This window comes from Acanthochromis polyacanthus, chromosome 9, assembly GCF_021347895.1.
Source record: "Acanthochromis polyacanthus isolate Apoly-LR-REF ecotype Palm Island chromosome 9, KAUST_Apoly_ChrSc, whole genome shotgun sequence".
In the NCBI taxonomy this organism is placed as follows: domain Eukaryota; kingdom Metazoa; phylum Chordata; class Actinopteri; family Pomacentridae; genus Acanthochromis; species Acanthochromis polyacanthus.
The window spans coordinates 24,518,769-24,532,881 of NC_067121.1; the positions used below are offsets into that span (position 1 = coordinate 24,518,769).

The 14,113-nt window shown below is 40.3% G+C and overlaps 1 protein-coding gene across 3 annotated transcripts in view; it reads right to left on the reverse strand.

Annotated features, from left to right (window-relative positions):
* Positions 1–14,113, reverse strand: part of per2 (period circadian clock 2) — a 37,122-nt gene that overhangs the window by 9,125 nt on the left and 13,884 nt on the right. For 2 of the 3 annotated variants that reach the window (XM_022203153.2, XM_022203134.2), the window contains exons 3-18: positions 9,165–9,257; positions 8,884–9,038; positions 8,179–8,300; positions 7,839–8,040; positions 6,800–6,851; positions 6,131–6,273; positions 5,179–5,257; positions 4,953–5,059; positions 4,711–4,864; positions 4,423–4,537; positions 3,946–4,095; positions 3,205–3,295; positions 2,904–3,084; positions 2,222–2,346; positions 1,855–2,061; positions 68–331 (exon numbers count right to left, since the gene is read on the reverse strand). In XM_022203153.2, the coding sequence (XP_022058845.2) occupies positions 68–331; positions 1,855–2,061; positions 2,222–2,346; positions 2,904–3,084; positions 3,205–3,295; positions 3,946–4,095; positions 4,423–4,537; positions 4,711–4,864; positions 4,953–5,059; positions 5,179–5,257; positions 6,131–6,273; positions 6,800–6,851; positions 7,839–8,040; positions 8,179–8,300; positions 8,884–9,038; positions 9,165–9,257 (2,240 nt within the window). The remainder of the gene's footprint in view (positions 1–67; positions 332–1,854; positions 2,062–2,221; positions 2,347–2,903; positions 3,085–3,204; positions 3,296–3,945; positions 4,096–4,422; positions 4,538–4,710; positions 4,865–4,952; positions 5,060–5,178; positions 5,258–6,130; positions 6,274–6,799; positions 6,852–7,838; positions 8,041–8,178; positions 8,301–8,883; positions 9,039–9,164; positions 9,258–14,113) is intronic. The other variant, XM_022203142.2, reaches the window with a different exon arrangement.

A 14,113-nucleotide genomic window follows, 5' to 3' on the forward strand; every position in this document is an offset into this window, starting at 1 on the left:
TTCCTCACATCGTAACAAAATACAACTATGCTTTCTCTATGACGTGTCAGTATGGTGTTGTTGTTACCATCGCTGGCGATCAGCTCTCTCTGGCGCTCAAGGTACTCCGAGCAGTTTGCTTTGATGGACGCGAGGCCACGAAGCTCTCTAAAGCGACACAGAAAGGCCTGCTCCTCCTTCTGTGTGTGAGCTGCCAGAACCTGCTTGGTCAACCCCAGTTTCTTGTAGGACTCCCTCTCCTGACTGGGAGGTGAAATCGCACAAGGAGGAACCCCGGGGGTCAGGCTGGGTTCTGCCGTCTCCCCTGCACCTGCTACATCCTCTATGATCTCTGCATGGACAACAGCGAGAAAACACCTTTAGCGCTGTGGCAAACAGAGAGGAATGAAGCTTACTGATGTGCTGACCTCTAGTAGCGATGGTGAGAAAAGCAATAGTACAACAAATATACAATTATACTGACATACAATTATGACTTTTTGTAAACTACTCAGTTCAGTGTCAGTGATCACAGATGTATTCAGACGTATTTGCTGCACTGGATTTCTCTTTTCTGAGCCTTGCATTTTCAATATAGCCTTTCTGAAGTATCTGCGTTTGAATGGTTATGAGAGCAAATCCTTTACTTGTCAAAATGCCAATGCTGTTATTACTGAGACACGATACAACCCTGAATCATTTGGCATTTAAGTGATATTCCACAGAGGTGTACCCACGTCTACTGTATACTGCACATTGTATTCATTTGTCCTGGAGTCTGACTCACTCACTGGCTGAAATCATTACTACAGTGTTTTATATTTGTAATTAATTTGCATCAATTTGTAAGAAGTTTTAGTCATTCTGTTAATCATTGTCAGAAAGCTTAAATAATGCACTGTGGTTCAAAGCTGTGAAACAATAAAACATTAAATATTCCAAGGTGGTTGGCGACTGTTTAAAAAGCAGTTTAAACACACTGCATATCAGAGCAGCCACTGATCAAGCTTTCCCGATGTTCACTACATTGCTGATGCTCGCTGCGTCATGTTAGTCAGCGAATACGCACATGCCGCCCTGTGGTAATGCGATAAAGCAACACACAATAAACATCACACTCAGCCACTTGACACTTGCATTATTAGCATTCATGCAAATTCTTAAGTCTTAACTTCATCAAAAGCGCAGCACATACAATGAGACAAAAGCACCATGAGATTCTCATCATTAGCTTTCGCTTTGTTTTTTTTAAGTTAAGAAAATTGTACAAACTGCCAGATGAAGTGAGAGTAGTGCTGCCGCTGATGTATCACACGTCGCTGAAGTTGAGCAGCTTCAGACAATTCTTGTAGGCACCATTAACGTTGTTTCAGATGGGTATCAAAAACCGCAGAGTTGTTCAGTAGAACTGCTAAGTTAATGGGAAGAGCTGACTTTTTCTGAGCTGGAAACAGAAGCTGCCAAGCACTGGATCTTTATCTCACCGAACATTTCCGATGTTCAAAATGTAACAAAGAGAACAAAGGGGAGAATAATACTGAGCTGATGCTTGTAAACCTGCATGTGCCTGAGCAGAAGGATTTTGCAAAGAGGAGCTACAAGGGCTACAAATCTCTACAAAACTGTGACCAGACATTCTATGATTGCTGATGAATTTATGGCTGCTAATTCGGTACAACCAGTTAATGTGCTGATGTGGCCAATACGTTTTCAAAAAACTTTCTTTTTTAAACAAATTAACTGATTTCTTCGGGTTCTAAAATAATAATAAAAAAATGTCTGAAACACTGACACACAAGTCTTTTGGCACAATAAATATGTAAAAGAGTCTCAGTGTGTAGAGAGAATCTGTTGGACATAAATACTTTTTTGTACCTGACTCGGGTTGAGGTTTCTTGTCCCCGACATGCACTATGGTGCTACTGTAGCTACACTGGCTGGTTATGGACACCACACTTTCTGGTTTGTTTGGTACAGGGAGGGGCAGCGAAGTGCCCACCACCGCTGTGGCTGCATCACTGGACTTTTTGTCTTGATCATCCAAAGCAGAGAGAGTGGACTGATCCTTCAACAATGTTGGTTCTGCCAAAGAGAACAGAGCAACAACTGGCATTTTAGAGTCTTCAGAGAGAAGCTTAAAGGGAAGAGTATGAAGGCCGTAGAAAGCCATAGCTTTGTATAACAAGGCAACAATAAGTGTCTGTTATTCTCATGTATATATAACTGCAGCCACGCCACATACCTTCAGACACCTGCATACTGTTGGTTCCTTTCTGTTTGTCCTCATCTGAGTTAGAAGATGCGGTGTTCGAGGAAGACTGACACTTCCTCTTCATGGTGATGGGAACATTACAGCTCTCCAAGTACCTACAAGAATAATCAGTGATCAGTTTCTGTGTTTTTACTGTCAGTTATCATTGTCAACTAAGTATTTGTAACACAAGGAAACAACAAAAAACAATAACTAAAAAAAAACAAAAAAACTTTGTATGGAACTTCCTGTTCAAAGGAGATTTTTTTTTAGGAAAATCTAAACTTTTGTTCTACTAATACCAATATTAATGTGTCTGCTCTGAATGACAGTACTAAAGTGGACGACACGTGGAAGGAACAATAAATTTGCCAAAACCACCATGTCTTGATGAAGTTTTGTTTAAAGCACTGCCTGGAAATCTCCTACCTGCTGGAGAGACACAGCAGAGGTGCATTTTGATGTAAATGTTTTTCTAAGCTATTTGGCAGAAACCCTGTTTTTATAGCATTTAAATGGGTTTCTTAAGGTTTGTGTTACCACAGTTACTACACGTCACAGGGCACACCAGCTATAAAATGTGACGTCTGGATCAAACTTTGTCCTACATAGATCAACCATGGTCATGGTTCGCATTCTTCAAAGTCATTCCAGTCCTTATCTCTGTCTATACCTGATAACACTGTCCAGACAGCTGATCTGCTGGTATGAGTAGACAGTCTGATCATTGAAGGCCAGCTCCTCCTGGAAAGGGGCGCTGCTCTCCTCCATAGGTGACCCGGCTTCCCTCCAGCTCAGATGGGCGGCCGAGTCTTTGGGTCGCACCACCGCTGGACTCTTGTTTACAGATTCTACTGGAGAGAAGTCAGGAGTTAGGGTTTGAGTGCAGGACATTTTTTTTCCATTCTCCCAACATTTGAACAAATTGCAAAATGACACGTGACAATAAGAAGATAATCATCAGGTGGACTTACTGCCATTGCCCTTTTTGTTGTCTAGTTTGGCTGTCTGCTGCTCTAGGCTCTTCTGAAGATGAATTCCTTTACAGATTTCCTGAAAAGTCCGCTGTTAAAAAGGAGACACAAGAGTCCATATAACATCTGTTAAGGAAAAGCCTGGACTCCACCAACTGTTGCCTTTGATTTCAAATGGAAACATTTTTAATTCCAAATGATACGGTGGTCTGCAAGAAACTTGAGCAAGTTTATTTTGGTTACATGAACTTTGTGGAATAAATGATAATTAAATAACTCCTAGGCCAAAGTGGATTTTCTAAAAATTAAGTGTAACATAGAGCGACTGTGTACCAGCAGAGTGTTCCGGTTCACATCGCCTCTTTTATGAAGATCACTGTGGGCTAGAACAGACTGTCCTGAGGTGGAACTGTGTCCAAAACCAGCCTCCTGTTCACTCATTCAGTATGCCTTACATAACATAAATTTACTCCGTAGTGACAAATAATTTCAGATTTTGGATATTTTGTAATCTTAATCATTTTACATCATCACAGCGACCTGTTGAGTCATGCGATGGTCATAAAGAGAAAGGACATGCCATGGATACTATTTTATTTGGTTCCAATATGGAAACTTTGAAGGCACAATATAGTGGACAAATGTATCAACCTGAAAGTTGCACTTGGAAACAAAATGGCAAGCTATACATGTAGTGGACTGTGTATAGTAAACTGGGCATGAGTATTTGGGTTCACTCACAGGTCTGGCTTTGCTGCTCACTTTCTCTTCCTCCTGCTGCATCTTGGTCTCGTTGCCATTGTTCAGGCTCTCACTAGAAGACGTCAAGCCCAGACGGTGGTCATTGCTGTTCATGCTGCCGTAGCCACTGGAGCCACTGTTATGAACCGGCTGATGACAGAAAAAGAGAGCGTAGAAAGAGATCACAATAGAGAAGATACAGAGATGCTGTCACAGGGCAAAGGGGACATAGAACCCCCTAAAATAATCCAAGTGTTACTCCACTTGTTCTTCTTAGATTTCAAGTGTTTTTGGGTCTTTAAGGTCCAAAACTTCCTTTTTTTCCACCCTGTTTTGTTCTCTAATTCAAGTTTTTTTGTGTTGCTTTCATTTGTTTGTGGTAAGTAATCTCAGAGCTTTTGCATCTTTTCTTAGATTTTTAAATCACTTGTATGATTTATCTTGGGATTTTTATTATAATTTTTTCTTCTCTTTCACCTGTAACAGGAGTCGATGGATCTGCTCAGTAATCTCCTGGATGTCAGAGTCTATGGACTTCACCTCCCTGACAGTGGAGGCCGGGGCCACAAAAACATCTTCATTCACAGGGCCCCTGGGAGAAAAGCACATCAGCAGATACATCAATACACATGAAACAGCTTTGAAACCTGATTTAAAAACTTATTTCTGCAACATTCTTCTCATTCTATGCAGGTTATTCAAACAGTAGTTTAGTGATCTATTTGTATAGCTCATCTTCTTCAGATATTAAAGACTAATACTCACATGCGGACTTTGTGTCGCCCAATAACAAAGGAGACTTTGCGGCTCCAGGGGTTGACGAAACTGGACCAGCTGGTGTCTAGGATGATGTATTCTCCGTTTCGTGCACAGAACCGGATGGATGAGTGGTCAAACGGTTGTCCTGCATACTGAAGAACTGCAGAAAATGTAAAAAGTACACAGTCAGATTGTGCTGAGGACAGATGCAGGACATTAATTCTTCATGTTTCATTCTGTGGACTCACTCTTCCTGTGAATGGCCAGCATGATCGGACGGTCATTGGGATGCAGATGGAGGAGGACTGGGGTCCCAATCAGGTCCTGGGGAAGGTACCCGAGCAGGGGAACCGCCCTGTAACAAAAACATCAAATACAAGTTCTGTTATCCATGTAGAGTTGAAGGATCGCTGTGGAATGATTCCAGGCAGTTTTTTTTCTTTTTGCTTGGCAGTGAAATCATTCATGACTTACCTCTCATCCACATCCTGGAACACACAACTCGGAGTGTGTGTGGTGGTGAAGATGCGCTTGTCTGTTGGAATTCTGGGCGCTGTTAGGAATTTAATTGAAAAATATAATTACTCAGTTGCCCCAAACAAAACTGGGGCAGGTCTTCTCTTTCAAAAGTCTTTGGTCTAATCACAGATTCAATGAAGTTTTTTTGTAAGTGTTGTTATTTAAAGTCTATGGTCATGTAATAAATAACTTCATATGGATATAATTTAATGTAATAAATATTATCTCATGAGTTATAATTTAAGGAGTTAAATAAGTTAATAAATAATTTATGGAATTGTACAATATACTAAAAACAGTAAAAAGGGTTAAGGTTCCATGTAGGAACTAATGTTGCATGTTTTGGTTATGCTACGGATTTGAGTGACGGACAGCATGACCGGAACAGGTTTGCTTCCCGAGCCGATTTAGACGTGTTTGAGAGACTTTATGGACTTCAAAGGACTTTAAGGAGACTTTTTCATGACAGGCAACGCATCGACCTATCGTTTATTCGTGTATATGTTTCTTTTACATCTGAAAAGTTATCGTTATTGTGAACTCTATTCTTAAAATGCTCCTACTGCTCATGCACATTGCAGTTCTCATGGCGCTAGCCTGGCGTGATCTTGGCATGAACCTGGCATGTGTGTAAAGATGAAATCACTCCAAAGATTGTGAAGAATGACACATCTGTTTTAAAGGAACTACCTGCATCTGTAATCATGAAGAGAGCTACATTTTTACTTTAAATTCTTCATATTTTTCCTGAATTGTAAGTTCTGACTGATTAGATTTTGGCATCAGTGTGTGCTATTAGTGAACAATCAGTACAAATATTACCTAAAAACGTACATTCAACAAGCCGATGTGACACTTAACAGCATTTTCATAACTGGTCCTTCTGCACCTGCAGTCTGGTTCTTACCATCATAACCAGAGTGAACCCTCTCAGCCAGGAGGAGGCAGCAGAACTGGTCTTCAGCGTGCACCGTGTCCTGGACCTTCATCAGGTAAGGCGTCATGCGGAATGGATAGTACTGCAGGTCGCCCTTACACTCCTTACCACCACTGGAAATTAATTAAAAGAGGAGTTTCACTAAATCAGATGAAGCCAGGGGAGACTTTTCCATTCAAGTATTTACAAATATTCTCAATTCAAGTAAACAGATTTGGGCTTCCAGATTGTGACCACATGGGGGCGCTGTGTAGCTATCTGTCCATCCATATATGTGAACCATTAATTGGAGTGAGTAAATGCTGGTGTGAACATTTTTAAATTTCTATTCATCTGTTTGGAATTTGATACTTCATGTGTGAATGCAGATCAGGTGGCTACTACAAAACTTAATGTTTGGAATTAAAAAATAAAAAAAGGTAATGGGACATCCTAACTAATGCAATGTGCAAAGTTGTAATGTGTAAATGAGTCATTCTGTCTATACCGGCTTGGAAAAAGCATCTGATTACCAGCTCATACGCTTACGATGTCACAAACTAATTGAAAAGCATCTAGACTGGAATGAAAGTATGAATATAAACTACAAACAGGTACAAGCAGCAGATGGCCCGATGTCGTGTTTGAACCAACACCCACCTGATCCGGCAGAAAAAGGATTTCTCCTGCATGCAGTCAGGCGGGGATGACTCTAAAATGGGGAAAGAAATGTTTTAATTCAAAAGTAACAGGACCCGGCCAAATGGAAGTCGTTGTCTTGGCCACCGCAGGCGGATGAGGTTTGATTCATTCCATCAAAAAAAACATTATTTAGAAGCGCAGCCCTGCACTTAGATGTCATGAATTTAAACAGGCTCTTGATTTAATGCGGTGATCAAAATTTTTCAAGTCAAACAGGGGACAAGTCACAACAGGAAACATACAGCATGGGTCTAAAGTGTAGGAAAGATTACGGCTGAAGATACAGGACTTAATTTGGCACTCTCACTCAAATTGGAGGTGCAAATTGACCTCTCTCTGAGTGAATTTAGATTGTGCTTTGGAGCATTGCACATATTATTCTCACACTCGGCAACCAATTGTACTTTCCCAGTTTTGCTTAGCAACTGGGACAGCTCAGTCTGTCCTCCACAGCTTAGTTTAAAACATCATCATTTGTATGAGTGGATGAGGTCGGGTTAACTGGAACATAATGCACAGTGATGATAACGTACAATCCAAGACTCTAAAAGAGCCATTTTACATCCTGTCTACAGTGTTGTAAGCAGGCACATTATTGAAAGGAACACTTCCAGACAAGATCTTCTTATCTTTCACTCTTTGAGGTTTTGTGGTGCTGGCAGCGACTGGAAGCTGCTTGATGTATTCTCCGATACACATTCCACACAATTTCTAGTCAAATGTTCTCCATATTGTAACTGCTATTTCTGTCTACTCCACATTTGCTGGATATCGGTCTGTGCTGCAGGATAAACTCCTTCCGAGTGTTTTTCAATTCGTTTCTTATCTGATTTAAGGACCTAATGGTACAGAGTGCCGTCGGTTGCAGAGACAAATTCCTGATTTTATGCTTTATAAATACAATCAACTTCACTTTTCAGTCTCATAAGTACAATTGTGACCAAAGACACTCTTGAAGGGATTTCTGTGTTTACAGAGAGCCATGCCGTTGCTGTACCTGCTCCGGTGCACATGCTCCAGGAGGGCAGGCGGTAAGGCGTTGTGAAGCTGTAGAACACGCTAACGTCCTGCGGCGTCAGGAATTCCACAAACTTGGAGTTCTTGAACACGTCTCTTTTGCAGTTGAGGATGGAGGCTGCCTGATCAGAGATGTAGACTATCCTTCCTGTGATAAGAGACACGGCCACTGCAAAAATGTCCTGTTGAAGACAAAGACCAAATTGTGGGATGAATGACAAAACTTTTGCCCAAACTTGAATAAAACATCAATGATCTATTTGAAAGGGAAAAAAAGACTTTAATTGGAGAGAAATTATGAGGCTAATTTAATATCTCACATTGTTTTTGAGGGTGTATTCAGAGGTGATGCTGTCTATTTCCTCTATGGTATAAGAGGATACATCCAGGCCTGAAGGCTGACTGTCATTGATCATCAGCAGCTGGTAATACTCCTCATTGGCTGCAAGAAAGAAGTACATAGATTCTCTAATCAAAATACATGGCAGAAAAAATGGAAATTGACGTATTAATGACTACCACAACGATGACACTGATTAAGGACAAATAAAAAGATGACTTCACCACTCAGAGTGACGTCACAGACATCTTCTAGTGATGAAAAACGTCTCGGGGCTTCACTAAAATGTGTCACGTTCTGCACGAACACAACCGTACACTGCACTGTTGAACTTTTACCCGCCCATTTACAGCTGTAAGCATTTAGACGGGGCTGAATCAAGCATTTACAAACCACCGCTCGCAGAATTGCCAAGAAAAACGTTCCCTCCTGCTCAAAGTTAAGTCTGTATTCCTTTTTTGGCTCATTTTTGGCTTCTATGCTTTCAGAATTCCACAGGAAAAGCATTGTTGTGAAGGAAATAATAGTTACATTCATACATTCACGAGTGAATGTGGAGTGAAATATTTAAGTTCCAAAAATATCCACTTGGGAAAAGGAATGGACCACAAAGCAGAAGGCGTTTTTAGAGGCTAGTAAACAGAGACAGAGAGCGAAGACGATGACGTTTTCATGCATTACACACCTTCCACCTGCTTCACACAGCGAAGGGCGTACTTGAGCGTGTTCAACGTGGTGGATTTGTTATTGTGTCTTTTCTCAGCAGGCAGGTGAAGCTTCAGCTCCTTCAGAGTTTTAATCACCTCCTTCTGGGTCTTGACTTTGGCAGACTCTTCACTACTGCAATTTGAACAAGCATGTGCACGTGCACAGCAGCAGGTCAGACAGAGGAAAACAAAACGCAATTCAGTACAGGAAATGGTAGTTTCATTTCCAGTATGAACCGCATTATCGCAGTGCACTAACCTGCAGCCGCTGGTTGAAGGGTTGTCCTGCTCAGAGCTCAGCAGACTGAAGGCGTTTGAGCTGCTTGGAGGAGACGGACTGTGGGAGTTCGAACTGTGTGGAGAAAAAAAAAACAATCACATTACTGACCAGGCGTCAGCAAAACAGAGAAAAATTATTTCAATTATAGCGAAAGTGAGCACAAAGGGAGAGAAAAACACTGACTCTAATTCAGTCAGCCTAACTGTAAGTTATCTCTCATCAAATTATGCAACAGCAGAAGACTGATTGGGTGCAAAATGTTGACATCAATTTCTGTCGTTTCTGAAGCACACATTTCACATGTTTGATACATGCATCAAAGGTACTCAAGTTACCTAACAATAAAAGACGTGTACTCAATCTCACAATATGGTGCGTTATTAAGCGCAGCTAAAAAAAGATTAGCCGCTCTCGTCTTTTGTGGAAGCAAATGAGGAAGAGTGTTCCTGCAGCTTCACATCTTGTTTGGTGGCTGGGTTACAAAGAAGCCGCCGTCCAAACCTGAGGTCAGTCTCACCTGTTTGAGGGCCTATTGTACATCTGCAGCTCCAGCAGAGCACAGCAGGAGGGCCAATCACGACTGGGAGCAGAGGCAGCTAAGAGTCTGGAGCTGTTCTCCTGGTCCCCCGAGACAATAAATATATCATCTATAAACCTGTTTTTTTTTGCCCTCCTGTCTCCCTCCTGCAGTGCTCCTGAACAAAATCGCACAGTTTACTACATGGTTCAAAAGGGATTAAGAATATGTTAAAAACTGCAAACTATGCACCTTCACTTGAGTCATTTTCTTGATCTGTTCTTATTTTCTCCTACGTCTGTCCACTGTCTGTTCTTATATCAAGAAGCAAAGCAATAAAAAGTGACTCCTCTTCCTCTTTTTGGCTAAAGATCAGTGTTCATCCTGATCTTTTTTCAAGCAGACTGGGCTCAATTACAAAAAAGAAACACAACAAAACCCCAGAATTTTCCAAAATCCCTTACACAAACAGTGAATCTCAAAAATGAATATTTAAGAAAATATAACATCTATGGGGTGAACATTCCTTTTACACCTAAATAAGAACTCATGGCTCAGTTATTCTGTATCTAACAAACCTGCTGGCCTTCCTCGGCCTCAGGGTGCTTTGCTGTCATGATAACTTTATGTCATGATAACCACCTCCATGACAACCACTGAAGCTCAGTGCACCTGAAGTTCCCTGGTGCACGGAGCATCTCCCATCAGCTGAAAAGACGGAGATCCTTTAGAAAGCTCTGGAAAAGGCTATGAGGTGGATTTTGAGTGCATTTTTTGGTCAGATTTGTCCCTCATCTTTCTGTAGGTATGTTAGACTCATGTAGGAGAGTATTTGTATGTCATCCAAGACCTTAACCTACAAGATTAACGCTGTGCTAATACACTGAAATCAAGGTCCCTCAGAGACACTGACTCACTACAACACGGCTTACTATGCATAACAGGCTTACCTATCCAAGAATAGAAGACACCTTTACAAATAGCCTCTCCAAGCACAGATGGGTCTCTAATTCCATTAAATATAGCCTTCAGTGCTCAAAAACACAACAGCTGGTTTTAGACTGGATAGACTGACCATGCAATACTGTGTGAGACTGAGAAACAGTTTATCACAGCAGGCTGACTGACAAATTGGCAGTAAATCCGTGCCCAACTCTCTGAGGACACCAAAAAAGATTGCTCAAAGAAGTACAAGTTTTATTTTTAGCTTCTACTTCGTGCGAGTTGTCGAATCTAGAGTGGTGTTCAAATTCTGAGATTTTCAGCACGTACGCTCAGTAAGTACGGTGATCAGAGACAACATTTAAACGTGCTGACTAACATTGTGTAGGTCCCGCTCATGCTGCCAAAAACAGCTATGGGATCTCTGTAAGAGTGCTGCTTTGTCAGGCACCAGGATGTTGGCTGCACATGCTCGATCAGATTCAGTGTGGAAGTAAAGAAGGAAGTAATTGGGCTCTTTGTTGTGTTCCTCGCGCCATTCCTGAGTGTTTTTTGTGGTGTGACAGCTAGGGCTGGATCCGAATATCCGAATATTCTGTCGTTGTGGTGCATCCGAATATCAATTTTGAGATCCGAATACTTGGATACTTTTCATGTAAATATTGCACTACTTCTCTTGTTTACATTTGGTGTATAGAAATGTCCGTTCTTGTAAATATATGCCACTGTTTTGCACTACCTGTCTTATTTATATAATTCATTAGTTAAATGTGTCATTTTCTAAATTAGTATTTAATTTGTATTTGAGTTTGTTTAAATATCCTTTACAGTCTTAATAAATAAAGAAACAAATATTATAACTAAATGAATAAAATTCTGTCATAAGGAGTGCTTGGTGTGCAAATGCCAGGACCCAATGTTTCCCCGAATAACACTGTATTGTAAAGTGATGATTGCCATCAGTCATTTCAACTGTTTTAATGTTGTTGCTGATTTGCTGGATTTTGAGCTAGCAGCTGTGCAATATTAGATGAGGCACTCACAGCTGCAAAACGTTTTAATGAATTTCACATAGTGGACCAGGAAGTTCTCAGGAAAGGCTTTGAATATTTGAATTGTAAAAGCATTTAGCATGCCCATAGTGAAGTTTGACTGGGAGGGAGATTTAAGTTATGCGTAATGAAAGTGCACGGATTGTCTCATTAGTGCAAAATAATAAGGTTAATTTCATATACAAACTTCAAAAAAGAGGTATTCAGATTATTTACATTTACTGCATTCACTGATTTTATCAGAAAAAACACTCAAAATGTCATAAATAAAAGCACTTGGCAAATTAAATGTAAAGTGTAAAGTAATTAGTAGCTGTAGCTTTTGGTGAAATTAAGTAGAGTTTAATGGACATATTCAAGTAAAGTGATGTGCCTAAAAACCGCACAGTACCTGAAATAATGTAGTTACTTTCTATACACTATTAGTATGTAATACTATAGACATGTGAGTCAGCATATTAGTGACACCTATTATGAGATGCTACATGTGCATACATTGAAACTTTAACACTTTTTTGGAATCAAGACTCATTTTACAGAGATGCACAATGATTTAGTTTCAATAAAACCCTGAAAAAATATAGAATCTTCAATCAGAAAGTAAATAAGTAAGACACTAAATCTGGTTATTTGGGGCCACATTTGGAGGTTTTCACAGTCATCTTAATTATTTTGGGATCCTGCTAATTTACCAGTTCAGCACATTTCTTTCTGAACGTTCTGCTCGGCGAAGGAAGTCAGACTCTTGTTCCAGACAGTTTAATTCAAATCTGGGAACTGTGTATTCAGATCAGATGTATGCAATTCACTGAACTCTGTGTCTGTAGTCCACTGCGCTGCAGTAGCCGACAAGCTTAACTAAAGTCTATTAACAGCTGTCTTAGAAACTGACTCACCTGAGCTACAACTGAAGCTACTATGAATAACCTGCTTACCCCACTAAGAATAGAAAACATTTACACAGATAGCCTCTTTAGCCTCGATCAGGGAGTTAATTCTACTAAATATAGCCTTCAGTTCTAAAGAATGCAACAGCTGGTTTTAGACTGGACGGTCTGAACATGCATTAGTGCTGAGTAGGCTAATTTACTATGTGGTAGTAAGTCAAGGAAACCAGTGACAGAAAGAGAGTACTTAAGTGGCACACAAGCGCCGGTTTTAGTCTCTAGTCTGTGCAAAAGAAGCACAAGGTGAAGATCAGGGCCTGCCCGTTCAGTCACTGGCAGGCGATACGTTGAAGGGACATTAATAATAAAACAGGGAATCAACTGCATATAAACGAGGCAGAGAGGAGCTCCAGTGGCTTTAAATCCTGTGTTTTTCCACTCAGTACGATGACTATAAATGAACTGCACAAAATAAATAATAAAAAAAAGTGCACACGTTTAAAAACATTTTGGTCTAGAAATTATTTGTTTCGATCATAAAGTAAAATACTAGATTGCTCATTCAAAGAAAACCCATTTTGGATGAAAGAAAAAATATGCTGTAAAATATTTACTACTTGAATGTTGATTAGGAAGCACAACATTTCTCATTTGACTGGAAACATTTTTTTTTGAGACACTGAGCACAAAAAGTACTTGTGAATGACAGTGGAGAGAGCGACACATTTCTCACTTGGTCATGAACTTGTAGCCTTGTGGAATCTGATAAAGTTTGTATAATTGAGCTTATGAATTCACAGAGAAACTGGGGATCTCTGGGGAGAACATGGCCCGCTGTGTTCATGTTTATCAGAGCACTAATTCGTGAAAATCAGCAGCACCAAAGAGTGACTGACTCTGATACAAAATGTTACAATAACAGGCTTAAATGAACTAGTTTTATAAAATTACTACACTCCTGTACAAGCATGACCTAATTTCACTGAATGCACTGACTCATCAGTTTATAAGAAACACATGTTTGCACAACTGCTCAAGCTCTTTCAGGACCTATGTCACATTCAGGTCTGGTCACACATTCTAGAATAAATTACTATGCTTTATGGTCTGCTTTCCCTATGTACCTTTTTCTTTTATTTGGGGTCATTGTCCTGATGGAGAATAATTGTCCCCTTCAATCACATTTCTGTAGCAGATTTTAATCCATATTTGTCTGCATTTCGCTGTATTCATTTCGCCCTCAACATGTATAGGCCTTCCTGGGCCTGGTGCACATAAAAACAATCCTCCCAGCACGCTTCATGGTGGAGATGTTGTGATTGTGGTTTCATGCTGAGTTTGGTTGGTGCCAAATATAGCATTCAGCATGTTGGCAAAAAGTCTCTTCTGGTCTCGCCTGTAATATCCTCTCACATGCATCCTGGCAAAAGCTAACTCTATTGTATGTCATTTTTAAAAGTTTTTCAACAGATTTTTTCTCTCTTATTTAAAAAAACCCAACATATAATCAGCGACACTCCAAAATGGTTT